Source organism: Abramis brama (genome assembly GCF_963993115.1).
Source record: "Abramis brama genome assembly, chromosome: 2".
Taxonomy (NCBI): domain Eukaryota; kingdom Metazoa; phylum Chordata; class Actinopteri; order Cypriniformes; family Leuciscidae; genus Abramis; species Abramis brama.
This window is the reverse complement of record NC_139964.1, coordinates 50,656,331-50,683,541: the sequence shown is the minus strand read 5'-3', so window position 1 is coordinate 50,683,541 and position 27,211 is coordinate 50,656,331. Positions and strand designations below refer to the sequence as shown.

The window sequence follows — 27,211 nt, the reverse complement described above, 5'->3', positions numbered from 1 at the left end:
TCACATACATTTCAAATTCAGTTGAATTCAAAATTTAAAGTATGTTGTTGACCATGGTAACTGAGCATTGACTTACAGGTCTTGACATAATGGCATATGAAATTCATACTCCACCAGAGGGCGCTAGTTAATCATATGACACAAGTATACAGACCACCATCAAGTTATAAAACTTTTTTTGCTGTCTTAAATACTTTGGGTCTGACAAAAAGCAAGTCTTAGTAGTACACAAAAACATTCCTTTTATTTCAATCACTCATGCCAGCAGACATCGGCTGTGCTAGCAATGGCTAATGGTGATTACACACCAGAAGTTTCAGGCAAACTTGGCCTGACCTGCTAAATTCTAAAAGTGACGAATAATCCCACAAAACCCAATTATAATAGAAAATCCATACAGAGCTGCAAACAACTTAAAGCAGCACAAAAATATTCTGTGCACACACAAAAGATTTTCTCACAAGGCTTGACTATTAATGAATCGATGATCATTGAGTGATAAATGTCTCAGAGCCCAGAATTAAATGAGCTGTGATTAATTAAATACTGAAATCCTTAGAAGTAAAACAACACAAAGTAATATTGCATGAAACACCTTTGTTTATCAAAATGTGTGATGAATATATTTTACAGTGGAGACACCTTTCTGGAACGTACAGAGGCTATTAAATGTTAGTTCCATTGCTCCATTAAGCTGCTTGTCCAGAACACAGCATTAACCCACAAAATAGGCATGCTGGGCAGTTCATGAGATCATTTCCTCTAGAATGGCTTTGACTTGGACCGGATCAGTTCTGCCTTTAGTTTCTCTCTGAACTTCACCCATTAATTTGTTCAGTACTTTCTTATTACCCCCTCTGATAATCTGAACCTGCAACAAAATTCATTTGCAAAAATTAGTGTACAGATTATCGTTGGCTAGCAGTTAATCTTATAAGCAAACAAATAAATAAATAGTTTTATACGTTTTTATTTTATTTCTACAAGCTGAAAATAGTTGAAGACGAACTAGGTTTTTAAGGTGGATTAATGTCTGGATTTACCTCCTCAGTGTAACGGTCCACAATCCTCTGACAGATCTTTCGTAGCTCCTCTTTGTCATTTATCATCCACAAATCCTGCTCCTTCACTATCTGGCCCACTGTCTTCTCTGGAGCCTTCCACATCTCCTGGAAAACCTGCGCTCACCACATACAAAACAGGCCTGTGGTTTAAGGAGAACCTCACATAATATGGCTTGTACGTCTGTCAATTAGCCAAGTTAAGGATTGTTTTTCTCTCCTACTTGTTTGGCAGTCGAGGATGAGATGTGACCAGATTCCACAAGATTGATCAGCTCAGCAAGAGCACATGGAGAGATGGGACTAAGAAAGAAAGGGAGAGATTAGTTAGAAAGAACAGATTTCACACTCACAATACATAATTCGGTGAGCAAGACTTTACTTTAAAACAATATGACCAAGGAGACCAACTCATTACTGGATAAGTTAAACATGGCTTCTTTCTTACAATTTGGCCCCACTCACATATTAGTGAACTCAAGAAAACAAGAGATGAACATTGAGGCAGTTTCTGATCACTGAGCTGGAGGAGTCCCAGAAAAACACTCCCGTATATATATCCCTAGGCATGGAGTGAACACAACCGCCATTATTTATTATTTACTGACAGGAAACAATATTGGAGAGAAGGAATAACAAACAGACTGGAAAAAAGCCTACGGCGCACACACGCACACTTCCTCTCTCCCTACTTCTTGGAATTATTTATTCTAATTTATTTTTCCAATGTTTTGGATGTATTGGAGCTGTTGAATGATTGTTTTCAGTGCTGGCTCACCTCTGAGAGACTTTCAGACTCTGAAGATTCAGATTTCCCATCAGCTCATTCATCACCCAGCCAATCACCTTCCTCGGTTCTACCTTGGTCATCTGAACAACACTCTCAAAGAAGTCCATAAGCCCGTCCTCATTCTGAAACAGAATAGTTATCATATCAATGCAAAGCTTAATGCTAATCGGTGAAGTATCCCTTTAATATGAAATATCTGTGATGAAAAAACGTGAAATGAAAAAGAAAAAAAAAAGTATAACAAATGACAAGATTAACCCAAAACTATGGAAGCCTGTTTCCAACTCAGAGCAAAAAAAAATAAGACTGTGAGATAAAGCAAGTATGCAATTTTAAGAAATTAAGTAACATTGTGAGACATGAAGTGACAATTATGAAATAAAGTTGCAATTATGAGAAATAAAGTCACTATTGTGAGAAATAAAGACAAAATAGAAGTCACAATTGTGAGATAGTCGCAGTTACAAGAAATACACAATTACGAGGAATAGTCACAATTGTTAGGAATTAAGACAATTATGAGAAGCTGTGATTAAAAATACTTGAAGTTAAAACAAATAAATATGCAATTACAAGGAATAAAGTTGCTATTCCAAGAAATAGTTGCAATTGTAAGCTGAAGTCGAAATTACAATACATATTTGCCATTGTGAGATAAACTGACAATTATGAGAAGCTGCAACTGTTGCAGTCGCAGTTACAAGAAATTGTTGCAATTACAAGGAATAAAGTCACAATTATGAGAAATAGTCACACTTGTAAGATATAAAAACAATTATGAGTTGCAATTGTAAGATAGTCACAGTTAAAATAAAGTTGCAATTACTAAGAAAAAATGTGCAATTACAAGAAATAGTTGCCATTGTGAGATATGAATTCTCAATTAAAAGAAATAACGACGCAATTGCGAGAATTAAAGTCACAATTGTGATATGATGATATGATTCACAATTTTAAGAAATAATATTGCAACTTTTTTGGAATTTTTTTCAGTTTTCATCACCACAGACATGACCATATGAATGTTAAATCATAGTGCTTACTACTTGACAAAGTAAAAAATGCAATTGGAATTAATTATCTTAAAAGAATCAGAGTGCCTGATGGGAAATGTGTGCCATAAAACAAGCACGCACAGCTTGAATGTGAACTTTCTCACCACCAGCGTCAAGCTGTGCTCTCGCAGAATGCCGTACGTCTCCACAAGCCTCGTTCTCCTCGCAGACGGCAGCTCTGGCAACTGGGCACTCAGCCTGTCAATCACCACAACCTGGGCGGAGTCAACGCCAGCAGGCACTGAAGCTTCACTCTCATAAACAAACAGTGGCGGCAAGTTGGGCTCTGGCATGAACCTGGGAGATAATGAGAGAATGTATGTACATACAACACAACAGAAGGCGTGATTCAAGCAGGTCATGTGGGGGAACACAAGAGCGTGTTCTTATCAGGTGCAAAGATAAGCCAGCGTTTGTAGTGTTCAGACAGCGTGTGTCATTTCAAGGCCTAATCTCCAGCCCTCTCTGTCTCTCTGTCACACCCTCCTCATATCTCTTTGACCTGAACCGGCCACACATGTCCAGCCTTCCGTGTGTCTGAGAGTGTCCTCTCCAGTGGCAGACCATCAGAGGCAATGGAGGCTGAGCGTACTGTAGCTGAGTTCTGATCGTTGCATGAATGTCAGAGAACACATCTCAGATGAACAAAATGACCAATCAGAATGGATATTCACATTTACATTTGTTTCTCTCAAAGAATGCAGCTGAAAAGGCAAAACTGAGAAATGACTTCCTTCTGCATAGTTAACCAATCATAAATACTGTACGAGTCTGATATTTTTTAAAATGTTTTTGAAAGACTGCATTTATTTGATTGAAAATACAGTAAAAGTCATATTGTGAAATATTATTACAATTTAAACTAACTGTTTTTAATTTTAACATATTTCAAAGTTTTATTTATTCAACAGAATTTTCAGTAGCCATTACTTCAGTCTTCAGTGTCACATGATCCTTAATCATGATCCTTAAGAAATCATTATAATATGGTGATTTGCTGCTCAAAATAAACTTTTTTTGTTGATATTATTATCAGTGTTAAAACAGTGTTGTGCTGCTTAGTATTTTTTTGTGAAAACCGTGATATTTTTTTTTTATATATAGTTAAAATATGTGTGTAGATGGAAAGTGGCTTTCAATGATTTATAAATGTTTATTTTTGGTCTCAGTCTGTAGATGGCACTGCATGATTTGCTCCATTTCTTTAGTACATCCACCCACTCTTCCCTCTCTCCCCCTTTATGTGGATCTACAGCCGCATTATCAGAGCACAGCTGATGCATATTCAGTCCTTCATATCACCACTTGTCTAGTCTTCCTGTCCTCTTCCTCCTCTGTTTTGTTCGCCCAATCACTCTCTTTCCTCTACAGCACCATATTCATTTTCATCCATCTCCATGCTACTCCCTTGTTGTCTATAGAAACACAGTATTTTCTGCTGCTTTCCTTTTACCTGTTTTCCTTTTATCCTGCACTGTCCAGGTTCCCTTTACTCCATCACTCTTTCCAATGTCCTCTCCTGTTTTTCTTTATCTTTACTCCCTGTAGTACTCCACAGGAGCAGATTTCATTTACCTGCAGGGTTCAATGGAGCATTACACTCACCTGTAGTCCTGTAGGCCTTCCTTATCCCTCATCGGAATTGTGTTACTGGCGAGAGAGAAAGAGAGATGGTAATAAATAAGTTATACAGTCAGGTCCATAAATATTGGGACATCGACACAATTCAAATCTTTTTGGCTCTATACACCACCACAATGGATTTTGAAATGAATTTTAATTACAGACTTTCAGCTTTAATTTGAGGGTATTTACATCCAAATCAGGTGAACGGTGTAGGAATTACAACAGTTTGTATATGTGCCTCCCACTTTTTAAGGGACCAAAAGTAATGGGACAATTGGCTGCTCAGCTGTTCCATGGCCAGGTGTGTGTTATTCCCTCATTATCCCATTTACAAGGAGCAGATAAAAGGTCCAGAGTTCATTTCAAGTGTGCTATTTGCATTTGGAATCTGTTGCTGTCAGCTCTCAATATGAAATCCAAAGAGCTGTCATTATCAGTGAAGCAAGCCATCATTAGGTTGAAAAAACAAAACAAACCCATCAGAGAGATCGCAAAAACATTAGGTGTGGCCAAATCAACTGTTTGGAACATTCTTAAAAAGAAAGAACGCACCGGTGAGCTCAGCAACACCAAAAGACCCGGAAGACCACGGAAAACAACTGTGGTGGATGACCGAAGAATTCTTTCCCTGGTGAAGAAAACACCCTTCACAACAGTTGGCCAGATCAAGAACACTCTCCAGGAGGTAGGTGTATGTGTGTCAAAGTCAACAATCAAGAGAAGACTTCACCAGAGTGAATACAGAGATGTAAACCATTGGTGAGCCTCAAAAACAGGAAGGCCAGATTAGAGTTTGCCAAACAACATCTTAAAAAGCCTTCACAGTTCTGGAACAACATCCTATGGACAGATGAGACAAATATCAACTTGTACCAGAGTGATGGGAAGAGAAGAGTATGGAGAAGGAAAGGAACTGCTCATGATCCAAAGCATACCACCTCATCAGTGAAGCATGGTGGTGATAGTGTCATGGCGTGGACATGTATGGCTGCCAATGGAACTGGTTCTCTTGTATTTATTGATGATGTGACTGCTGACAAAAGCAGCAGGATGAATTCTGAAGTGTTTCGGGCAATATTATCTGCTCATATTCAGCCAAATGCTTCAGAACTCATTGGACGGCGCTTCACAGTGCAGATGGACAATGACCCGAAGCATACTGCGAAAGCAACCAAAGAGTTTTTTAAGGGAAAGAAGTGGAATGTTATGCAATGGCCAAGTCAATCACCTGACCTGAATCCAATTGAGCATGCATTTCACTTGCTGAAGACAAAACTGAAGGGAAAATGCCCCAAGAACAAACAGGAACTGAAGACAGTTGCAGTAGAGGCCTGGCAGAGCATCACCAGGGATGAAACCCAGCGTCTGGTGATGTCTATGTGTTCCAGACTTCAGGCTGTAATTGACTGCAAAGGATTTGCAACCAAGTATTAAAAAGTGAAAGTTTGATTCATGATTGTTAATCTGTCCCATTACTTTTGGTCCCTTAAAAAGTGGGAGTCACATATACAAACTGTTGAAATTCCTACACCGTTCACCTGATTTGGATGTAAATACCCTCAAATTAAAGCTGAAAGTCTGCAGTTAAAGTACATCTTGTTCGTTTCATTTCAAATCCATTGTGGTGGTGTATAGAGCCAAAAAGATTAGAATTGTGTCGATGTCCCAATATTTATGGACCTGACTGTAGCTTAAAATAAAATAAAAAGTTACAAGCAAAGTATGTTCTGATAGAAGGTTCTTACAGAGAATTTAGAGTTTACATGTTCAGTCAGCTGGTCATTATTACCATGCAGGAGTTGTGATGCGCTCAGCGTGTCATAATTAGAGTAATTACTAGATGACAACCAGGACTTAATGGCAACACTATTAATGCCAAAATTAATATGTAATTTCAGTAATCAACAGACAAAAGCACAATAACAAGTAACAGTCATTATGTCAATGCCTTTTTGACATTAGTTATCCAACTGTGCAAGCTACGTTAAACTGTATTGTATGTCTTTTATTTATTTTCAGATTAATCTTGCATTAAGACATTAACAATAGTCAATTATAGGAATTATTATTAAATAACTGCTAACTACTATAACTACATTTTAATTCTGAAACTGCTGCCATTTTGAGTGATTATGAATGACGTTGCAGTGGTCAGGTGGTACAAGTCGAGGCTCTCAGAAAGTTACAGGTTTACAAGTTGTAGTTACAAGCATTTTACAATAATTATCCTGTATCATGTAAATTGAATGACAACAAACCAAATAAAACATAAATGGATTCAAAATTTTGTTGAAATTATGAGATTACCAAAGTATATTATAGTTTTGCGGCCATTTTAGAAAGATATTTGACGACAGACTGCCACGACTGACCAATAAGAATAAAGTAAGCCAGGACAGAAGGTTGTGTACTAAGCTCTTATATATTGGTGGTTTGTGCTAGCAGATCATATCCAAGAGCAGGAGGACACAGCTGTGAGATGAGGCTTTTATTTCATGGGCAGATGCTCACAATAATACTGCTCTGTCATCTGTAGAGAGCATGAGTTAGTGTGTGTGTGTGTCTGGTGCTGCCATGTGTACAAGTCAACACATGACAGAACTACTGAGGTCAAATGACCACATTCATCTTTGGTCACAGATGGACAGGAAAAAGACCAAGGGAAAAGTATGCTGCCCATGACTAAACACAATATTTCCAGAATCACTATTTGCCAGTGCTGCAGAATCTACAGCGCCACAAAATAAAACCGTTTGCAGTTTGAATTGAAAATGAGATAAAAGACAGTGTATCACAAAAAAATGACAAGACAACATTGTGCTGTCTTCACTGGCTGCACACAAAAAACAGCATGACAAGCGTAGCCAGATTCACGAACAAATGAACGTTATTGGTTTGAATAAGTATGACGGATCCTTTAAGGTTCCTGACTTGTTCAAAAGTGCTGATTTGGTGCTCAGGAAATATTTCTAGTTTTAACCACAGTTGTGCTGCTTAATATTTTTATGAAAACTTGATTTTCTTTCTTTTTTTCAACATTTATTCAGGATTAATAGAATGTTCAGCATTTATTTGAAATATTTACCATTAATTTTGATCAAAAAAATCTTACAGACCCCAAACTTTTTAACGGTAGTGTACCTACCAAAGCACAAGTCTTGACTTTAAGTGATGTCCAGCTCGAATCAAAGCAATAACTTTTGAAACTTTATGCATATGCAGCATTATGACTGGTTGTTCATATGAAAATGTGTTGATTTTTAATAAGTTTTCGGTTATAAATTGTTTTTTGGCATTGTATTACAATATATTCTTATTGGTTTGCAAAAACAGAATTCTGTCAGAAACACTGACTAAACCTGAAGCAGAAGCTCAATGTGTTCAACGTAAAGCTCAATGTGTGTGATCAGCCATGAGACGCTAAACATTTAATCTGACATGAATAATTTAAAGTGGCAGTGGGTTTAAAATTCAAAAAGAAACCAATATAGAATCTGAGACTCAAACCATGTAAAACTCAGATCGTCTAATTGCATTGCTCTGTTCCAGTTGATATCACAGGAGAATGCAGCTCTTGTAGAAATCTGCCTGTTCTGGGCCCCCTTACCCAGATTTGCTGTCAAATGCTCGGGTCTCATTAAGAACCGTCCCACCGCTCTGCAGAACCTCCATCTGTCTCTGGATCTCGTAGTCTATGGAACATGTATCAAGAGAGGACCAATCAAACTCTAACCACAACCTTCTGCCAAAAAAAGACCCTAAAGTACTTTTGAAATGGCTGCACATCAGCATTTTTCCTCATGACTGCTTAAATGTGCTTTTGGGGGAAATTGTACTAGTGTAGAAAACCACTGGTAGTCCTTTAGTTTTGGGACAATGTGCAGTATTAAACAAGTATAATAACTGACTTTTCAAGACATCAAAACAAAATGCATTATAAATATTAATTAAATTTCACAACTTTCTCTCAGGGGGAACAGTGTAAAACATCATGTCACATTCAGCGATTAAATATTTTCATGTTTTCAATGTTTATTCTTGCTTTCATTGACAAAGAATAAAATTGCTTTCATTTTATTTAATCTTCTCGTCCTTGACAGGCATGTTTATGTGGGTCTTCAACACTCATTATTTTCTTGGATCAAATCAGTCAGATTTCCTTTTGAGTGAAACTCCTCGTTTCAAAAACAACTTTGTGATTGTGTGTGTGTGTTAATGCAGTAGAGATGATTGCTTCTGCAGCCTTTATTCAACGGTGCACATCTTGACAGAGCATTTAACACGAGACAGAGATGGAGTGAGGTGAAAATGCTTATTGTTCGTGTTTCTTATCTGGAGTTTGCAGTCTGACTTTCAGCTCTGGCATAATTACACACAGACACTCATTCCCTCCAACTGATGCTGGGCTAAATGTGACAACCACACAAGAAAAGTGACTTCCAGCTATTTCTAAAGTGCGTGTGTGTGTGTGAATATGAATGCAGCATGATTAAAAGATTTCTGAAACCCACTGGCTGAAAGTCTATTTCTTGCCCTCGACACGTCTTGCTGTACTGAGGAGATTTTACTGTATGCTTGTGCTTAAACCAGAAAAACCTTCTCCAAACCAACAGGCAGATCTTGATATCCATAAAATTCTTTCTCAGAATCAGTTAGACATATCCTCACCTATGGCTTTGGCCATGTGCCTGACACTGTTGATGTTTTTGACCTCTGTCCTCACTCCCATAGGCTCTCCAGGTCGATGCACGGATACATTGGCATCAACTCTAAGTTGTCCCTCTGTGAGAGGAGAGAAAGAGGGATCAAATGAGAATCACTCTGAACAGTCATTACAATTCAACCATCCACAGCTCTCAAAACCCCTGCTTAACAAACAGTGCATACATTTGAATTTGAATGATTTATTTGCATGAAATACTGTATTCTGGAGAGCACCGTTGAATAGTCTGAAACAAATAAACAATTTGCTGTATTTTGCTTCAAGGGGTTTTGATTAAACAAGAGCTATTGAATTTTTCATTACAGGAAGACAACAGGTTTATTTATCAGTGACACATTAAAAACGGTTGAGGAACAGGTCAGTTATTTTCTTATTTGAATTTGTGTATCTTACACAAACACTACATTTCCTTAATGTTCTTACTTAAAGTGTGTAACTGAAACTATGATTTACTCATATTAAGATACAAGAACATCTCAGTGCATCCGAAGCACACATTCTAGTGAAGTCGGAAAGGGGGAAAGGTGTTTACAAATTGGTTGGGAAAAGAGGGTCATTGATGCGGGGGGCCACCTATAATCCTTTTATGCTATATAGGCTATTCATTTAGCCCTGAAAAAATGTGTTACAATGCCAAGACATTCTATTTATGTATTTTTTTTATGTATTTATGTATGAACATTTTCTCATCAACAATACATCTTAAGATGTCAGAATGGCATTCAGCAGACATTTCTGCAATATTCATGATTCAAGACGTACGCGAGTCCCAGGCACGGCGCCAGGATTCCAGTTTTGGATGGGCCAGACCAATTGTGGGTGGGCCTTAAATTAAAAACGTTAAATAAAAAAAAAAAAAAAAAAAAAAACGTTATCCAATCAATGCTTAACCTAATAAAAAAATATTGACTAATATAGCCTACTGTTATATTATCTGTGCGTATACATAATATATATTTTAATAGCTTGATGCTCTTTAAATATTTTGTTGCATTGTTAAAAGTTTCGGTGCATAGGACAGACCTATCCGCGATCGCTCTATGGTTCTGACCAAAGAAGGAATTGGAATCTCCGTTACGCATCATACGCATCATACCTGGGCTGCATTTTCCGATAACATTGTCTCTAAGCACGCTACGAAGACTCTTAAGGTATAACTTAACTAAAGGTATACTACCATTAAAGGTATATCATTGCTAGGCGTCTTCAGGGCTATCATCCACTCGCGAGGCAGAGGCGCTGGCGCCCTCCTAGCAACGGCGCTGTTTTTGGTAAAACATGATTTTGACGACTTCATTAAGTTTTGTTTTATAGAAAACTCTTTTTAAAAGATTTTCGTTTTGTATAAATTGTATCTTAATTTTGATCAATGTTTTATCAATCAATTGCCCGTATTTAATAAATAAGACAATGTAATAAGGCGCCGACACGATCACTTGCATTGCATGTGAACTGGAAGGCGCCGAAACTCAGCTTGTGCCTCACAGATTTGAGAAATATAGGCTATATATTACAGAAAGCTTGAAATGTCTACTTTTAAACGAAAATATTAAAACCAAAATAAATAGGCTATAGGCTACTCTCTGATTATATAATCCATATGAAATGTGCATTTCTCTCTGGCGTTCATGGCGAGTCCGCATCGTCAACTTCATCTTTGCAGCGACACAGAAAACACCAGTTTATTACTAAACAGTTAAATGTCTCCTTGCTAATTTAGACACATTCATAATCATTACTTTAACCGGTTCTTTGTGGCAAGCTTTATGCGTGCGGTCATAACGCTTATTATCCTGTAGGCTATAGCCTATTTAAGTAATTAAATTAATATAAAGCGGCGATTTGTCCACGAATGGCTTAAATGAACAACTACTAGTCGACTAGAAAAAAAAATTAGTCGGAGGCAGCCCTTATTCCACATATTTTCGAACCAGCAGGCCATTCTTCTGGGTTGAGCGAGCGACCCTGCGGAATGAACGAGCTGAGCGGAATATTCAGAAATGCGCTCTCCACTCACGAGCTCTGATCGGAACAAACCCGAACTGTCTGCTGAACTTGCGCAGAAACATCAAAATAGACAGCCAGCTTTTTAAAATTGTTTTTAAAACTAAACATTTAGACTATTTTAGTACAAATTATGAGCTTATTGACGATTTTTTTTTATAATTCTTGACAAAATTAGAATATATTAATTATAATTTTTTAGTTATTTTTTGGGTGGGCCTGTTGAAAAGTGGGTGGGCCTAGGCCCGTCAGGCCCACCCATGACGCCGTGCCTGGCGAGTCCACATGTGTCTATCGGATGTTTGAACACAAAAATTAGCGTTAGTGGCTTTCCACCATGCGCTCTTTAATATACATCTTGGTGACATATGGCTAGGGTTGGGTATCGTTTGAATTTGAACGATTCCGATTCCGATTCCAATTCCTTGTTTCGATTCCGGTTCTTAACGATTCTCGATTCCGATTCTTTTAAGAGGTAGGGTCAAAAAAGTTTAGATCAATTTTAATTCTATGAATTTTTTACTTTTTATGAACTTTACTATGAATTTCTCACAGGGCTGTTTTCAACTACAGTACAATATAAATATCAAATCTATTTTAAACAATTTTTTTAGGATATTTTAAATGAGCTAGCTAACCAACGGTCTTTCTGAAGGAAATAGTCTGACCTAAATGGGCTATCAGGTAAAATAGGCTAAATAAGGTTGTTTACACTCATGTGTAAATGTGTTTTCATCATTTATTTATTTATTTATTTTACGTTCGCCGGCATCGCGCGCAGTTTTCAAACGAACGAGCAGAGGACGAGAGAATATGGTTGTAACTTGCAAGATACCGAAGAATAAGAAAACATCATATAAGTACGTTTTTAAAGTTTAACGTCAGGGTTGTTTGCTCTGAATACATTTTATGAGGCACTGTGAGTTAATAGGGGAACGTGAGTAAAATGAATCCGATCGCTCAAACCACTTCAGGAGGTGGCCTGGGCCGCATTCCAGACGAAACTGGACAAGTGTAAATGCATCTGGTTGTTGAAACCACATATGTAAATTGTCCTCCTCCCAAAAATGCAAAAAAATAAATAAATAAACGTGTGAGAGCGTGTTATAGGCTATGTAATGTAATAGCCAGATACGACGATACTGGAACACGCGCGTCACCGCAGATGAGAAGCTGAGCATCTGTTCATTAAGCCAAAGTGCAAACTATCGCAAAGTAAAGTGAAAGTAAGTCGCAGACGCTTAACACATAATCATCATCATTAAAAGTAAAGAAAGAAATGATCTTACCAGGGCTGTTGTCACTCTCTCTTATTGCGGTCTTTGATTTTGAAATTAGCTGATTATCAATAAAATGCAGCTCATATCTGTTGCTTTCAGTGACGTGCACAATCTGCATATAGCGCGGGAATTGAAGATCGGATTTAAATCCGTTTCGCAAAAACACATTTATGTGACCAGGTGTAAATGGAATCGTTTTGATTAATCAGATAGCTATCCAATCTGAGAAAACGCATGAAGTGACCAGGTGTAAACAGCCCCTAACAGCGGTGTCTTCTTCCGGTCGGCAGACTGGGAATCGAAACTAGGAATCGAAATTTAAACTTTTGAACGATTCCGGGAAAATCGCAAAGCTAGTCCCGGTTCCAATCGATACTCGATACTCGATACCCAAGCCTACATATGGCACACTATGTACTGGGCTGGTCGGTATATTGAATATCTGCAATGATTTTGCTGCCGATGTAAAATTCAGTAGCATTATGATTATTGTGATCATTTTAACATTCTTTTTTAGCCATTATGTTTTATAAACACTGTGTCATTGGACTACTTTTGCAATCTTTACCGGTCTTATTAAAAGCAAATCTTTAATTTAAAGTTCAGGGACCAAATCAAGTCGGTAGGTTCAATTAATCTCTGTGAATTAGTTCAAATTGTCCTTTTCAGTGAATTAGTTCTGATTCAACAACTCGTTTGCCTACTCACAAATGTTTGCATGGCAAATAATGTATTAAAAGGATAGTTCACCGAAAAATGAAACCCTCAAGTTGTTCCAAACCTGTATGAATTTCTCTCTTCTGCTGAACACAAAAGAAGATATTTTGAAGAATATGGGTAACCAAACAGTTGATGTACCCCATTGACATCCATAGTATGAATACTATGGAAGTCAATGGGTCCCCATCAACTGTTTGGTTACCATACTATCCCTTTAAATTGTTAAAATATTAATTTAATATTAGCACGATTTAGTTTTAGGTTTTTTTTTTTATTTAGATTTCCTGTATTTCACATCTTGCATTAAATATTTTCTACAACAGAACTCTAGTGACAGGGGCTGTTTGGTCAAAATTATGGTTCATCTGATATAAGATTATGACATCGATTTTTAGCCATATGGCCCATCCTTATGGGTAATGGGTGGATTACTAACTCAGATAACATTGGTGCAAGCAATGCGATTTGTGCCTGAGACCAATTCATGGGAATAAATGTGTGTAGACATTAAAGGCTGTGATCAATGTTAGCTGTAGGGGGTGTATTAAATCACCAGCCATGTTGCCCTGGCAGGTGCCCAGAGCCTGCAGGATGAGTTGAAGCTCTCTGACGGCAGCTGCTGCCTCCTCTCCACAACACATCTCAGGCTCCATCACCAGCTCCATCAGACCTACACCTACAGACAGAGAGACACAGCCTTCATATCAGACACTGTCCACAAAGATACAGTCATTATGTTTCTGTATAAGAGTAAAGAAGCAGCACCTGCTCTGTTGAGATCTATTAGAGTCTGGCTCTGTTCATTATCATGGAGACTCTTTCCACTGTCTTGCTCAAGCTGGATCTGTTTGATTTTCACACTCTTGGTTACCACTTGATTCCTTCTGCGACCTTCAAAAAGACTATAGACCAGTGTTCCATCCACTGCTATGGGAAGCCTCTGCTGAGTGATCTGGTAGCCTGCCTGAAAGCACACATAAAAAAAAAAACTGTTACAAAACTAAGCAACGGTATGTGTCAAGACCATTTGAATTGCTACACAGAAGTTTATCTAGACCTAAATAGATATGTTACAGTAATGTACTTCTGTTTCAGACAGGGGTTTCCAAACAGCAGGAGAGTCCTAGAAGAGCCATGTATAAAAACAAATACAATATAATAAAACAATGATAGATTTTGTCATTGTTACAATTTCATTTTGCATTTTAAATACTTATAGGTAAAAATTATATTAAATCACAGTTATTTAATAGAACTTAATAGAAACTAATAAATATTTTCTAGACAATATTTTACACATACACTACAGTTCAAAAAATTTGGGGTCGTTTACTTTTCTTTTTTTTTTTTAAGTGGTCCTATCATGCTTTTCCACTTTTTCAACTTTAATTAGTGTGTAATGTTGCTGTTTGAGCATAAAAAGATCTACAAGGTTACAAAGCTCAAAGTCCACTCCAAAGGGAGATATTTTATATAACAGAATCCACTTTCCAAGAACTACAACGAACAGCTCGTTTGAACTACAATGTGATTTTACAGATTTTATGAAGTTACAATGGTACTCATTTAAATAATCCGCGCCCACGGAATGTGCAAAAAAGTGGACGAGACCTGGTTGAGCTGCATTAGAAAAGTCGCTATGTCAAAGAGAGACTGTTTTTTCCACAACATTTCCAAAACTCATTTGTTTAACCTTCCTAAGGCTGATGAACTTAGAGTGGTAAAAATGTATCCTTTTCCTGAACATTATAACTCCAACGTTTAACTGTGCGCTGCACATTTTATGGAGAACAGCTTGTTTTCCGTTGCTTTTGTAAGCTCTCGCTTTTATAAGAGGTTTCACCGCTTCTCAGGAAAATTAAACATGGTTTTGTGATCAAATAATGTTTGTATCACCTTAGTTTTCCAACAAATGGCATGATTAAATGGTGGAAACATCTATATTTAATGTATAAGAGAATTACAAAAAACACCACTCTGAAACATCCTGTGAAATCGGTGCTTGCAAAGTCTGTGCATGAAATCCGTTCTGGACAATCCTCTTGTTTGTTAACATTGTCAGGGTCTGAATCGGGCTCAAATAGGTTTGAAATAACCTTAATATTTACACTAGAGAAGAACACGCAGTTATGGAGGGGCGGGACATTTCTCGAACACATGCAAAGCGGTGCCAATCACAACACACTGGGCCAGCTAACCAATCACAGCACATTTCGTATTTCGGAAGGAGGGGCTTTGTCGAAATTGCCGTATTTGAGCCAGACTGGGGAGAGAGGAGCTGTATAATGCAAAATATGTGAAAAATAATGAGTTTTTTTAACAATCAAGCATGAAAACATATTCTAGTACACCCCAAAAACAAAATCAAGACTTCGTAAAAGGTAGCCTAATAATAGGACCCCTTTAATACTTTTATTCAGCAAGGATGCATTAAATGGATCAAAAGTGACAGTAAAGACTTTTACATTGTTACCAAATAAATGCTGTTCTTTTTAAGTTTCTATAATTCTATTCATCACGAGAGAAAAAAAGTATCACGGTTTCCAGAAAAATATTAAGCAGCACAACTGTTTTCAACACTGATAATGAAAAGAAATCCTTTTTGAGCAGCAAATCAGCATATTGGAATGATTTCTGAAGGATCATGTACACTGAAGACTGGAGTAATGATGCTGAAAAATAAGCTTTACCATCACAGATTAAATAAAAGCATAAGAGACTTCTTTCAAAAATATTTCAAAAATCAGATCAACCCCAAACTTTTGAAGGGTAATGTATTTATAATATTTTTTTACACAGTATAAATGAGGTCTTTCTTTAAACATTAAAATATAATTGCCTTTTGTATTTTAGGGGACTGTCATAGTTTGGTGACTGTATAGCATCAAAGCCACTACTGTGCTTTGGGTCAGACCTCTTTCAGACTTGACTTGAAATCTAATTGAATGACCTTAAAATATCAATATTGTATAATCACAGTAGTTTTTTGTGAAGAACCATCATCAGGATCAAATATGGGGTTGGATAGGGTTAAAAGGCCAGGATTAGGGTTATGACTAAATTAAACCACATACAGATATGTGTGATCTGGATACATTTTCAACCTCCTTCAGTTTAGCTGTGAAGCAAAACAGAGCACTTGTAACTGTTGCTATGGCAACACCATGACCAAAAAGCCATTAGAAATGTATCATAGTTATTGGCATGCAAAAGACTAAAGGAAAGGGGGAAAAGCAATTATCCATTACCATCTGTGTGTTGTACCTGATCAACTACTTCATCACTAGCACAAAAACAAACAAATGTAAGCACTTAAGAAATTAAATTAGCACTAATGAAGAGTGACAGATTCCTCAGAAGTCAAAGATTCCCTCCTCCATTTTAATATCTGAGCTTTCTCAATGTCAACTCGATTTTGATTTTTCAAGCAAGTCCTTGATTACCTTCGATTATTTTGGCTTAAAATTGGTTTAGCAGTCCATTTGGTAATGTAGACACAATGCATAATTCAAGAAAAGAGGACATGGCTCACAAATCACTCGTATAACTGTTCAAATGTATGTATGAATTCAAAACAGAATTCAATATTTTGTCTTGCGGTTATTTTGTGTCGGAACTAAAATGACATTTGCACTTAGTCTAATAATGCTATTTAATTACAAGTTAATTTCAAACACTGTGTCTTTACACAAGAGATATCGGTGTATCTGGTCTTCAATTATGATGCGCTGATACAACAAAAATCAATCTGTAAAGGGACTGTAGCCAAAGGATCGTTGAAAAGACTTGAGAGCACAACAGTCGTGTTCCGGGGAAAACAAATCCAATTTATTATTAGGTTTTTAATGATGATAAAATATATAACCTTTCAGACAGAGTATCTTAAGCTCCAGGGTTGTTCAGAGATAGCTTCAAAACGAGCTACACAATTTCATTTTAAGAACATCATATTCAGTTGCAGAATTCCCAATGGAGAACTACATTACCCACATTGCTCAAAAGAGATCTACCAATAAGAGAAGGCGTTGTTACCATGGAAGTAAGAAATGCAGAAACTTCCACCACTTGAAGATCTCAACTAATCTATTTGTATATACTGCATATTGTACTGTAGACTTTTAGCTAATTGTTTGTAGGTTTTATTTTTTGTAGGCCAAAACATGAAAACAAGTAAGCATTTTAGCACTTCCATCATCTTGAAATCAATGTTTTTTTTAAAAAAACATTTTTTTATGCTTTTAGGTTAAATGCCTGAAATAAGGTCTGTGGTTTACACAAGCTCAACAAATTTGCATGTTTTATTCTACAGCAGAAAATAAATCAGTAATACCCCCTCATTATTTTTTATAGCTTTTGCTTGTCTGGGAAAAAAAGGTGCCTAAATGGGACTACAGATGATGTCAGGGACATTAAATGTCATCACCCCGAACAGGAAAACTCATCTACTCACTAGTTTGCTTTCACAGCCTCACTGTTTATAATTGTGCTCCTACAAACTATTCTAACCCAAATTTTAAAGGGGTCATATAATGGTACATGCACTTTTACAAGCTGATTGTACTGAAATGTGTGTTGGCAGTGCCTGTACACAACCATCATAAAATGATAAAAATCCATCCAGTGTTTTTTTTTTAATCTTCTTATATGTTTCCTCCTGTCTCAAATCAAGCTGTTCGATATTGTGACGTCACAACATCGACGCCCCTCCCACGATGGCTGATTGACAGCAGCGTTTCAAACACAGACCCGCCCTCGCGCCCTCGTGAGCGAGCTGTCAATCATAGCACGCGCCGACCGGCGCGTTCATTGTTGATAGCTGGAGTGCTGAGTAGAATGGCGTCTAACGATTGTGGTGTTCTGTTCTTGGGTGTAATAACGAACACAGCAGTCATATTGATGATGTTTCTAAATCCGTACAGCTGAAGACGCAGTGGCTGAGTTTGTTTTCGAAGGGAATATTCCCCACGATCAACGTCAATGCTGTCATGTTTGCGCGAATCATTTCACCAGACTGCTTTACAAACGAGGGTCAGTATAAAGCTGTTTTTGCTAAGAAGCTGCTCCTGAAAAAAGGATCAGTACCAACTATTCGTGTTCCTGCTGAACCTACAGAAGAACAAGTGAGTGTAACGTTTTATTGACCTTTATATTAATCTTTATATTAATCTTTGCAAATAGCTTGCACGCTTCACGATGAATGTGGCTATTTTTACACTCAGGGTACATTATGGCATGTTTTCTATGTACGACGTTATCAATATAATTCATAATCCCACGTTTATAATGAACGACGCGTTATGGTTATTGTGTTATTGTGTTAACAAACGGCGTACGCACAGAACAGAGGGGCGGGGTGAGCAAAGCTCATTATCATTTAAAGACACATGCACTGAAACGGCGTGCTGAAAACAGAGCTGTTTTTGACCAGGTAAAATGAGTGTTTTCTTACAATACTAATGAGAATTTTTAATTAAAGTATATTACAAACTTTTAATTTAGACCCTAAAGAATCATATTAGCTTGTACAAAAATGACATTATATGACCCCTTTAAGGGAAAACATTTTTCAAATAAAGCACTCGATAATACTTACAAGAGGTGGGTTTGTAGTGCTTGTTTGGTGGTGACAGTATTAAGAACATATTTATGTTCCTAAATGTATACAAAAACTGAACCCCCCCCACCCCACTCGTACAACTATATGGCCTCACAAGTCTGAATACCAGAGCTGAAACATTGCTCAAACCAGAGCTTGAATGTTTTAAGCTTTTAAGAGCTGACACTTGTTATTCATCTACATTAGTGGCAGCTGTTCTGTTTCCTGCCTGTTCAGCATGGACAGCCATCACTTCTTCATTAAAGCTCAGGAAAAGAGATGTACTGGATATATGTGCACGTCTCTTTGACAAACGATGAATCTATAAAGCAGCTAATCAAAAATAACAACCACATAGAGTTGGAAGCATAAGAAAGATGTTCTTGTTTATTGCATTTGTATCATCAGCACTTCTATGCTTTGGAATACGAAGATAAAACTACAGACAAATTGATTAAGCACCCAGATGTGTGTGCAGCTAAGGGAACTCACAGGCATGTCTGCATAAAAGTAGTGCTTCCTGTCGAACAGTGACTTCCTGTTGATGGTACAGTTTAAAGCAAGGCCTGTCAATACAGCAGCCTCCACACATCTTCTGTTCAACACCTTAGGAAATGAAGCAACAAGACATTCAATAGCATTTATAAATGCAATGAAACAACATATATAGTGTAGATTTATATTAATATATCATTGAGAATCAAATTTTGTATTTATTTTTATGTTAATTCAATTGATTTACTTACTGGCAGTGTTCCTGGTAACGAAGCATCAAAATATGAGACAAGCGAGTTCGGTGGAGCCAAGAATCTAACATGAGATCCAGAAAAGAGCTTTGATGTGGACTGAATCTGAGCGTGGATTTCCAGACCCACAACACCAACCATTTGAGGAAGACTAGAAAACATAGCACAAGGGATGAAGAGTTGGTGAGAACTGGTGACTATACAGTTACTTTAATACATAGGATATTAAAAGACAATTATATAATGCTTTAAAAATCAGTAGCTCAATTCCATTAAATTATGAGTTTATATGAAGATATATAAATCAAAGTTTAAATAAAAGGTAGACTGGTCTAATTTAAATAAATAAATAAAAAAGGCTTATTATCATAAGTCTTATGATTATTATCCCTTGGCTAAGTGCTAGTTGGTCAAACTAGTTAAGAGAGAGTTATTTTTTTTATTTTTTTTTATGCAATTAAAAATATGTAATTATAAAAAATAAAAAGGACTTGTAAAAATGTGCATCTCAGTTACTATAATGCTTCGAGTCAGAAGTCCAATAGTAGTGGATTTGTATGTTGGTATCAAATACTTACACTACCGTTCAAAAACTTGGTGTAAGTACTCAGCAAGACATTTTTTATAACGAAATTAATATTTTTACTCAGCAACAACACATTAAATTGATCAAAAGTGACAGTAAAGACATTTAATATTACAAAAGATTTATATTTCAAATAAATGCTGTTCTTTTGAACTTTCTATACATCAGAGAATCTTGAAAAAAATCTATCATGTTCTCATAAAAATAATAAACAGCACAAATGTTTTCAACATTGATAATAATAAGAAATGTTACTTGAGAACCAAATCAGCCTATTAGAATGATTTCTGAAGCATCATGTAACACTGTCATCACAAGAATAAATTACATTTTCAAATATATTAAAATAGAAAACAGGTATTTTAAATTGTAATATTTCACAATATTGCTGTTATTAATATTTTGTATCAAATAAATGCACCTTAGATGAGCATAAGGGACTTCTTCTAAAATATATATAAACTAATATAAGCTTTTGAACGGTAGTGTAGTTTAAAGCCCTCTTAAAATAGAATGTGTTAGTAAATTCTGTCACCCAAACTAAAATTCCATTATTGTTATATTTTTGCTTACACAATAAACTGTTGAACTGTGTTCTCAGGACAATGCTGTTTTTCCATAAATATCAGGATGTGGCTATATTTATAACTGACTTGCTGGTTTTACTGATTAAATTTGATCAATACCAATTTTTTGCATTGAAGATTTTATGTGGCTATTGAGAAAAATACACCTACCCTAAGAATTATTAATTGGAGTAAAAAATGTGAGAACTAGCCAGGATGGACTCACCTGTAATAATTTCTAAGTACAGTACTTTAATTCATTTTAATTACTAGTATCCGTTTGTTTTATTTTGTTTCGTATATATATATATATTTATTTATTTATTTATTTATTTATTTTTTAACAAACACACTATTATCAAACACCATCTGTTCTTCTTTGTAGTATCTGTTAATGGGATTTACATTTTGTAAATTTTTCAGAGCACACATGTAAAGTCAAGGTCAGCAATCAAGTGTGGACTTGCAGTCTGTCAGCACACCTATACTCCATTCATTAATTCGATTAAACCAGAGAAAGACTACTATTCAAATTCAGTGTGTCATGTTGATGACAAATGTCAGAATGCCTGTATCTCCGTCTCCAAATATATGAACCTCCTATTTACAGTAGACAGCATTTTGGGGGGTATTTGATGCCTACCTTTTTGTCTGTACTTTGGGCTTAAGTTGTTTTTTTGATCCGGATGTCCATATTGTCCTTATCACGAAATTAGTATCAATATGATACAAACTTTGTGATTTATTAGTATATTTTCTCAGGCTAAAGAGCATTCTGCTGTATCCTGAAGAGGAGGCTGCCATGCTTGTGTTTGTGTAGCTGGTGCATGTAGTTTTACAGAGCCACCAGGAACCCGCTGGTGTACCGTAGGATAATGAAGAAAAAACTTCAACTCCCACAATGCCAGTGGCTTGACGGCAACGTTTCCGGCGATTTCTTGTGACGGCATTCACAAACCGCGAAATCTCATAACTGTGGGGCAGTTGGTGGCGGGAGATTCACGCATGGTCCTGCACGTGAATGATCATTTGTGATCACCCCTCTATTTTCAGTACTAGCCTTTCGCTCGTCTCAGTTACAATGGCACTTCAACAAAACGGGACCGCATCCAAAATGCCCAAACACAACGGCGAAACTTCCAGTCATCACCCAGCTTTAAATGGGAACGGAGAAATCAAGAGCGATCAGGCCGAGCGTTTCACTTTCACCCCCGAACCGACACTTGAAGATATCCGCCACATGCAGGCTGAGTTCACGGACGAGAGGAACTGGAACCAATTCCACCAGCCGAGGAACCTGCTGCTTGCGTTGGTCGGAGAGGTCGGGGAAGTGTCGGAGCTGTTCCAGTGGCGCGGGGAGGTGGCGGAAGGTCTACCGGACTGGACCGAGCCGGAGCGGGAACACCTGGCTCAGGAACTCAGCGACGTATTGATCTATCTGGTTGAACTGGCCGAGAAATGCCGCGTTGATTTACCTCAAGCTGTTCTGCGCAAAATGGCTCTCAATCGACTCAAGTACCCGGCCAGCAAAGTTCATGGATCAGCCAAGAAATACACGGAATACAAGGACTGATGTGGGTGATTTCGTGCTGTAGAAGACGATCGTTACTGAACAGTATATATACTATACGAGGGAACTGATGTTGAGTGCCTTAAGTTCCAAACTGTAAAATTCCACTGGGCTCTTAGTTGCTGATTTTATTTTTTCTCCTGTGTTTGGCACTACTATCCTTGGTTTTACATTAAGCTTTTGTGTGCAAGAATCTGTAAGAAACAATGTTTGCACATGTAAGCAACTTCGTTTTAAAGTTCTTCTGTTTTTATTTTACCAAACAACAGCTGATATAGTTACTTGTGTAGTGTTTTTGCATCACAGTAAACTGTTTTGCCGCACACGTGGTCTCTGTGCAACTGTTCACTCTGGAAACATCCGAACTGGCATTTTCAAGCTCAGCTGCATATAGTTGCACTGATACATAATTCTTTGATTCTGGCCCTCAAGGTCCTGATCAAACACGCCTGAAAAGGCAAATCAAGGTCTTCAAGTCAAAGATTACTAAAAAAAAAAAGTTAAAAACATAACATTTAAAAACATTTGCTATTTTTAGTTTCAGACATTGCAAATTGTGTTCAGTAACACTTTTTTTATACTGCTTGTCATCATTTGCTGGAATTATCCATAAATGCCGTTCATCCTCCTGCACACTTGATATTACAACCAAAACCAATTGAGTGCTGCAGTGTTGGCATATTTTTGTAGGCCAACCCACAAGTTTGTATCACCCTGGTTCTCTCAACAAAAGCCCAATATGGTTTCTTTCCACTGGCTTTTGGATTATTGCAGAAAATAAACTGAAACCAACAGTGATTCTTAGATTTTTTGTTAATCTTCACAAATGAACAACTTTTATAAACTTTTCACCTTCACAAAGCTTCTGACAACATTTTCAGTCAATTCAGTTCAGAAAAATCATTTTCAGAGTTAAAATACTGCGCAAGAGCTTGATGATAAGGGTCAATGATATGACATGTATATTCTGTGTCCAAGTGCATTATTTCCTTATAAAATAATTTGATAAATTCATGACATGTATCACTTTATTCTATAAAACCTATTTAGTTTGAGTTCATTTTCAGCACTTTAAAATTAGAAATATTATTTTACGTCTTGGTTTCTTAAACCCCCAAAATGTCGGATGGTGCAACTGTTCGCACAAATGAACAGAAAACTAAGATAGTGTTTTAATAAGAAATTCAAAATAAAATACTTTGGCATAATATGTTTGAAACATTTTCCATACATTTTTATAAATATCAGTAGTTTTAAAGCTGTTGAGATAATTGAAAAACTTTTGTCTGGCAATTTGTAAATTCTCAAATGTCAGGGTGGCACAACAGCAAACATGGGTCTTTTATTTTGAATTTGAAAGGTAATAGCAGTAAGCATGGTAATGCAGCATCCAGAGGATCCCATCCTGAAAAGGTTTGTAGTTCACTTAAATAAAAATAGCTACTTCCAAGTATATGTAGGTTGGTACACTCTCCATGTCAGGTGATACAACCAATGTAAAACTAGGAAAATGCTATTTCATCATAAACTTATTTGTTATATTTAAAAAGTCTGGCTCCGTCCGAAATCGCATACTCTTTTATACTTATTTTGAATTGGTAAAGTAATTACTTATCAACTGCTAAAAAAAGTAGGTTCTATATAGTATGAAAGTGTGTAGTATGAATGTAATCTGGACGTATACTACATTCGGCATGTTGTCATTATGACCTACCTACCAGCATCAGTTGCGTCGCTTCACTGCCTTTCACAAATCCTCTCCCATGACCTCATGGGATAGTAAAGCATTTATCGTATGCACACTTGAGAATCTCGCTGGAAGTAGTAGATCATCCAGGTACTTTTTGCCTTCCCTTTTCAATTTTCTCTTTTATGAGTACTGTGGATTCGGACATACTTATTTTGTCAAATACTGTTTTTCGCCCACTATATAGTAGGGAAGTATGCAATTTCGGATGCAGCCCATATGAACTTGCTAGCATAGTCAAAAGCTAAAACAGGCATCCAAGTAGAAGCCTGTTCAATGTAAAATTAGTTGCAGAAGTCAGGTGGTGCAACTGCAATAAATAAAATAAAATAAAAAACATTTTTTAAGCTAAATAAATAATACATTTAAACTAAGATTGTCTATTATTATTCTTTTTTTTTTAAATTATTGTTCTAAAATGTTAAAGATGTTTTACACTTTCAATTATATTAATGATAATAATTTTGTATCCAAAAAACAAAACAAACATAAAATTGTTAGCAAAACACTTGTGCTGCTATTGAGGTGGGATACTGGTAAGATAAGGACATGTTTACTGGTATAGCTTTCAGGGTGGGTTGAGGTGTTAAGGGGTAAGAGAAGGGTCAACAGTGTAATTATAGATGCCATTACAGAAATTAATTACAGATGTAACATGCAGGCATTTTTTAAATATAAGTACAATGTAAGACATGTATGTAGACAATAAGTGCATTGTATTTAAATTATTTATTTAAATTTTGTTTAGCGCATTAAAATATCAAGAGAGTGCAAGAGAATCATATCCTGTAAAAATAAAAATGAGGTGATGAATCTTGTTTAGTAGTTTTCCATAGTATTCCATTAAAGTTGATATGCATTTAATGTTTTAAACATTTTGATAAATGCATTTTTGAGATTTTAGGGTTAGGGTGAATTAAGCTGATGATTATTTTTGTATCAATATAAAACATGACTTTGTTGTTATTCAATCAAAATAGATTACAGTGTATCTACAGTAACCATATATTGCACTGTAACCTATTCTAGTTCCTATGTTCCGAATGTGATGTCATGTGATTTATTTGTTTTTGATCAATTTACTACTTCAATAGAGACTGTTGACTAAAACACTTGTTTTTGTATTTTGTTTTTATAATTGAAATTAAGAATCTAGCATTCAGCATATTCCATGTAATTATTAATGTTGTCAATTATTAATGTTAATTATTAATGTTGGCTCAACTATCATCAGGTAGTACAACCATCTACATTCTTGATTTAAACTATCGAATAATAGTCAAAGTGAAAAAATGCCTGTATTCTGTCTTTAAATAAGTAAACTCGGATGCTAAAGATACTAAATAACTGGCCACTAGACTGCATAATTATAATATATTTGGTTGCACCACCTGACAAAAAAAAAAAGAAAAGAAATTAATAAAAAAATGTTGAAATGTTATTTAACAATTGAAACTTGTTTAAACACATTATTCCTGGCTCAAAAATATGCATTACATCAATTTTGAAAAACAAATTTTTTTTTTAAGCTTTATTTTGTCATTGACCCATAAGCACAACGAGGGTGTGAAAATGAACAAGGGAGATGAGTTTTCCTATTCGGTGTGTGACGTTAAATGCCCCTGAAACTTCTGTAGTCCAATTTATTCATATGTTAGCAACCGCCCTTAATGAAATCTCAAGGGGGCTTTAATTATGTTTTTATGTCAGAATAAAATGTGAAAATATCTTGATCTCATGTAAACCACTGACCTTTTTTAAGTTATTTACTTAAGAACCTAAAACCCCACTGACTTTGGGGTAATGGAACAGGAAGTGCTAAAATAACTTCTAAAATAAATTTAAAGTCAAATTTACTAAACAAATTAAGTTATTTTCTGTATATATGTGAACATAAATGTGAAATGTGAATATATATTTATATGAATGACTGCTCAGGAGAGTAAATGTTGAAATGAAGTGTTATTTTATGTGTTTTTGCACATAATGATATAGTGAAGATCTGTTAGTGTTTAATGATCTGTTGGGATTTAAAGCGTTCCTGTTGAGTTTTGTTGGTCACATTGTGCTGAAGAGTAGAGCCTGTGCTTCAGTTCAGGATGAGCAGAGAAACACTGATGATATGATGAATGTTGCTTTATTTAAAGGCAGTGACTGTGTAGTTGCTGATGCATTGATGATCTTTTTGTTAAGTTCTTCGTCTCATGCATGTGTGCTGTTGTTGACTAACAATTATCTGGAAGAGGATTGAGTTAAACTGATGTTTTGCTAACTCATTTAAATACATTCTTTTTTTAGTGGACTCAAATGAAATAAGATCACAGTATAAACATCAAATGGCAATTGACCAATTTATGATAATCGGTTTCCTCAAATGAAATGAGTTACAGGTTTTAATTCATTCTGTAAAGATTACAGCAGTGGTTCTCAATTCCAGTCCTCGTGACCCACTGCTCTGCACATTTTGTATGTCTCTCTTATCTGACACACTCAGTTCAGTTCATGGAGTCTCTCCTAATGAGCTGATGATCTGGTTCAGGTGTGTTAAATAAGGGAGACATACAAAATGTGCAGAGCAGTGGGTCACGAGGACTGGAATTGAGAACCACTGGATTACACTAAAGAACTGTAAATTCACAGCTGCTCTTGTTTCGTTTTGTTTTGCCATCAAATGGCAATTGACCAATTTAAGATAATCGGTTTCCTCAAATGAAATGAGTTTACACAGGTTTTAATTAATTCTGTAAAGATTACAGTAAAGAACTGTAAATTCACAGCTGCTCTTGTTTTGCTGCTTTTACAGGTGTGCTGTATTTTTACAGTTTAATTGTAGTTGATGATTTACGGTAATCTTTTTTAAAATGTACAGGCTTACTGGCAACCAAAATTGCCAGTAAGTTACTGTAAATTTCACAGTAAATTTTTTAGTGTACAAAAATACATAATCCCTGCAACACCCTTCAGAGAATTATGGAATGACATTTGGCTTTCTGGTTATCATCCTGTAATGTTTGTTTTTCTGATGGTATGTACACCTCTAATTAGCTAGTAAAGGTTTGGACACCTGATTCAATTCATCAGCTTATTAGTAGAGTGTTTCATCTCCTGAGCTAAGTGTAAGATGCCTTAACACTGCAGTGC

At 36.3% G+C, this 27,211-nt stretch overlaps 2 protein-coding genes across 2 annotated transcripts; one reads left to right on the top strand and one right to left on the bottom strand.

The window, feature by feature from the left end:
- Positions 1–222: 222 nt before the first annotated feature.
- gatb (glutamyl-tRNA(Gln) amidotransferase, subunit B) lies at positions 223–21,635 on the bottom strand. Its single transcript, XM_084096699.1, has 13 exons — positions 21,397–21,635; positions 19,602–19,752; positions 19,348–19,461; positions 14,025–14,223; positions 13,813–13,935; positions 9,201–9,314; positions 8,140–8,224; positions 4,512–4,556; positions 3,011–3,203; positions 1,840–1,973; positions 1,286–1,364; positions 1,044–1,178; positions 223–871 (listed from the first exon to the last, which is right to left on the bottom strand). The coding sequence occupies exons 1-13, from the start codon at positions 21,555–21,557 to the stop codon at positions 746–748; spliced, it is 1,659 nt and encodes a 552-aa protein (XP_083952825.1). The 5' UTR covers positions 21,558–21,635; the 3' UTR covers positions 223–745.
- A 56-nt stretch (positions 21,636–21,691) lies between these two features.
- Positions 21,692–22,471, top strand: dctpp1 (dCTP pyrophosphatase 1). Its single transcript, XM_084096710.1, has one exon. It carries the CDS (start codon positions 21,775–21,777, stop codon positions 22,324–22,326), a length of 552 nt encoding a protein of 183 aa, XP_083952836.1. The 5' UTR covers positions 21,692–21,774; the 3' UTR covers positions 22,327–22,471.
- The last annotated feature ends 4,740 nt before the right edge of the window (positions 22,472–27,211 follow it).